At 37.3% G+C, this 4,293-nt stretch overlaps 1 protein-coding gene across 2 annotated transcripts in view; it reads left to right on the top strand.

Moving 5' to 3' along the window:
* Positions 1-1,696: 1,696 nt before the first annotated feature.
* Positions 1,697-4,293, top strand: part of LOC118333035 (ephrin type-A receptor 5) — a 53,190-nt gene continuing 50,593 nt past the window's right edge. For both annotated transcript variants that reach the window (XM_035668526.1, XM_035668525.1), the window contains exon 1: positions 1,697-1,761. In XM_035668526.1, the coding sequence (XP_035524419.1) occupies positions 1,723-1,761 (39 nt within the window). In that variant the 5' untranslated portion in view covers positions 1,697-1,722. The remainder of the gene's footprint in view (positions 1,762-4,293) is intronic.

Below are 4,293 nucleotides of genomic sequence, written 5' to 3'. Positions count from 1 at the left end.
TGGGTTCACTGTGTGTGATATGGGCGTAGACAAACCTAAACAGGTTATACTAAAGCAATAAATATATAAACTGTATGCCTCTCAGAATAGGTTAATGTCTATATAATGTGTTTATTCAGCACTAAGACAGAAACGCGTAGAAGATATTTTTATACTTAAACTTGTAAAACAAAAGGACTAAAATAGTAATTTTCTTATATTTCTTCCGTAGCTGGAAGAAATATAAGAAAATTAAACAGATACAACTTTAAAAAACTCCTCTCATTTTATGGAGACAAAAACCTGTAAATGATAATGGATCATTTAGTTGGATTTTATCTTTAATTACAGTACATACTTTGTCAGACACAAAACAAGTCAAACTTTATCGCAGATGAGATAAAGAAAACTGAACTCCGGCCTGACAAAACTTGAGTCATGTTTATGATGGTGCCATGTCATGTCATGGCAATCTCAGAGGAGTTCTGAGGCTTTTATTAGATAGCCTAACATGAGACACTCCATATGTTCATTGATGTGATTTACTGTGTTCAGTGTCTGTGAAAATGCTCTTGAGGAATTTTTCACTTTCATTTTCACTTTATGTAACATGCCGTAGAAACATCATCCAATAACTGAAACATAACTATGGATCAAATGGTCATATTGAGCACTATTATGAACAGGCTTCAAGCTGAGCTCCATGTTGTTAGAAAAGGTTGCAGACTGATGACATGTTCACAATGTTGACTTGTAAAGTGCCTCTGAATGTGTCCAAAAACTCCTCTGTGAGCTCACAATTGAAATGCACTTCTGACAAGAACTTTTAGGACTTTGCTGTAGAGGCATTTGGCCACACTGATAGGGAAGATAAGACAGAACTCACAAGGCTGCACTGTCACCAGTGCTGCAGAAGTGGAGATGGAAACATGTTTTGAGGAGTGCAGTGGTCAGGTAATTGCACTTGACAGCTTTCAACTGAGAGGCTGGGAAAGGAGGATTTTAATGGACCAGTTTGAGCTGAGAGCAATGTTTGAGAATAGAGTTAGTGGCAGTTTTAGGTCCACAAGATGCACAAAAGTGCAGTTCCACTAAAGAGTGTAAATAGATAATAGCCACTGTTCTTAGCACAGCACTCCAGGCCATGCCAAGTGTTAGGTCAACTCTGACTCTTGACGTGGCATTTAAACTACTATACACAAAACATCTTCCTATTCATTTAATACCAGTTTTGTATATTACAAATTGAAAGTGCTCTTTATATCATCAGCCTTTAAGAGAGACACACATTCAGAGAAGAAATTTATTGGAAATTATATTGCAGTACCCGTCTTTTAAGATTTGGTCAGAGGAACAGATCGGGAGTGAATTTACAATATCGCTACATATCGAACGTTGTTTTGTTTTTGTTTTTTTTTGTCATTGGGATTGTATCAATTCAAGTCACATTTGAATATACACAGCAGTCCACCTTTGTGGTGCACCTGAAATTGACCTAAAAATTATTTTATGTGGTTTTATCCTTGGCCGCATTAGTAAATAAAAATAAGAATATAAAACTTCACAGAAAAGTACACTTCTAGGTGGGGACCACACAATGAGAGTGTTAAAAGCTGTGTTACAGGATGAGGAAGTCAAAATGTCATGGCTCTTGGCTTTGTTTTGACTAATTGGTTGTTTGTCTATGCTTAAAGTCTGTGTTCTTAATCTTTAACAGTGAACCTGCTGGATTCTCGCTCTGTGATGGGAGACCTCGGATGGGTGGCCTATCCTAAGAATGGGGTGAGTATTGTTAAGATTTGTCAAATTACAGACATCAGAGTTTGACACATACTGTACATTTATTTTTATGGCTGTTGTGTCGACACCTAAAGTTGTCAGCAATCACTCAAGCTCTTAACTGGTTGTCTTTTTAAAAGGCACGTTGTTTCTCCTATTAAGTAGAGGTATTTCAATGTATTACATGTTTTGTTATTGACACATTTAATACACCTCATAAAATGTTTCGGGGGAAATCCAGTTACCCATCTGAAATGTTAAGTGATTACCATAGGATGATAAAAAAAAAAGATTGAATATGTCTAAAAATAAACTTGTGTCCTCATAAAAGGTAGCTACTGCTTGTAAGCACACCTTAGGTCATAATCTCACTTTCTGTGTATGACAAAAGACACCTGTAACTTTATTATTTTACCCTGAAGTACAGCTTCTTCATTTGTTAACTCAAGGTTAAAGGTTGTTTAATTTCCAAGAACTCTCAGTTCATTATCAGGGTAAATTGAATTCATGAATAAGATATTGAAAGTCACCATGGAATATATTATTCTCAAGCCAGGAATTGAGTTTCCATTTCCAAGTATTCCCAGGGTGAAAGCTAATTAGAGAATGACTTACTAGAGTTGGAAAATAGTTATTTCATGGTATTATAGTGTATTTTAATGAAAAAGAAATAGTGTTAAAAAAAGGTGCATTAATGTATTCTGCAGTTTCAACACTACCTCGACTCATGAGACAGTAGTTCACAGCCGAGTCTGCCACCTTTCTTTGGGAAAAATTAAATTCCCCAACCTCCAGGGGATTGATAATGCTGTGGTTGGTTTAAACAGGAATTCATTTGTGCACCATTTGATCCACTTGGAAAATCTCTCATATAGTCACAACTGTTGGCAAATATGCAGCTATACACGCCGGACCAATAGTGCTGACCATAGCGTTTTCTCATCTCTGGGTATTCAAATCACGGCCCACTCTGTGGTTGTATGTAGATGGGAGAGATAGTGCTGACAAAAGCAGCCGTATGCGCAATCATATTAGTGAAGATGTGATTATGGTGTGTGGTTTTCAACAATGCAACTGCATAAATAATTGCATTCATGTTAGACGGAGGAAGAAATAATAAAAGATGTGATAAGACAACCTAAGGATCTCATAATCACATCCTATCTTATTAGCTACTACGTTTTCATTTAGCTGTTAGAACTTGTTGCCTGACACGGTCTGACAAAATAAATGATTTCCCTGTTTGGCATTTTAAATAACAGTAGTTATTAATAGTTGTCTACTATTTATAATTCTTATAATGTTCAGTATTTATACGATAGAACCCCAATCTGCAGCATGCTCTTGCACGTTCTTCAAGCACACAAACACACATTCACACTTGGCAGCAGCAGTCTTCCGTGGCTAAATAAGATGTTGAGGAGGCACGGAAGTTGGTCTCATGTTCCAGATGGTTTGTTCCATCTCTCATTTTCTCCTTCTCCACCCCTTCCACCCCCATCACTGTTTCTCCTGTCATTCTTCAATTTTTTTTCTGGCTCAGCTCTCATCCCCTCCCATCCTTCCTTGTCCCTGAACATTCATTTTTACTCCCTATCCCCATTTTCCTTTTATTCTTGTCATCTGCTTGCCTTTTTTTTTATCGCACCATATTCTCTCCACTGCTTTCCTCTTCCAAAGCTTTAATGTGCTTTGAAAGTTCTTGAGACAAAATTGAGATGTCATAAAATAAGTGTTTGAAATTTGATAGTTGACCTTGAAATGTTATGACACATTTCAATGAACAGCACGACACTGAAACAGTAGCTTAAAAGTGAATATTGTGGAATATAAAACAAGATTTTGGTTTAAGAATTTAAGATGAACTACTTTAAGTGTTTAAAGTGGAGGCTTCTTTTCTATATACACAGCCTTCATTATACAGAAGCACAATATAATCTGAAAGTATGAAGGCTTTAAGAAGTGCCCTTTATAAAATGTAATTTTGAACTCTGTATTGAAAATATCATAGCTGGCAGGAGGCCAGAGTAAATTTTTGTGTTTAGGCCCCCCAGCAGGTTAATCTGGCAATGTGGAGAGAGGTGTGGTGTAAAACAGAGGTGGAGAGAATTGGAAGAAGGAGAACTGCAAGACAGTCAGTAACAGCCTGAGATGGACAGAGAGGTGTGAGAGAGAAACCAGGCTTGCTCTGACCTCATGGTCCACTTGAAGCTCTACATTTGTGCGCTGCTTAGAAGACAATTAGCATTTGTTATTTTAAAACATCATAATTGTAATTTTAGTTGCTTAATAGAAGCCTGCATCCTTAGCATTAATATTAAAGTACTGTTGGACAAAAAGGGGGGCAAAAGAAACGAAGCTTAAGGTGGGAAAAAGCTTGGAGGGATTTTGGGTTCTTGCCCATTGGAACTGTTTGGCCGTCAACTCTTTGTCATCTAATACCACCATTACGTGTTCCCGCTGCACTGGAGGAGTGTTTTTTCGTAGATTGGGCAGGCTACCGATTATGTGCCATTTGGTGGATGCTTTTATCTA

Source organism: Morone saxatilis, unplaced genomic scaffold, assembly GCF_004916995.1.
Source record: "Morone saxatilis isolate NCDOM2014 unplaced genomic scaffold, NCSU_SB_2.0 Contig21, whole genome shotgun sequence".
Taxonomy (NCBI): Eukaryota; Metazoa; Chordata; class Actinopteri; family Moronidae; genus Morone; species Morone saxatilis.
This window is presented reverse-complemented; position numbering and strand designations above follow the sequence as displayed.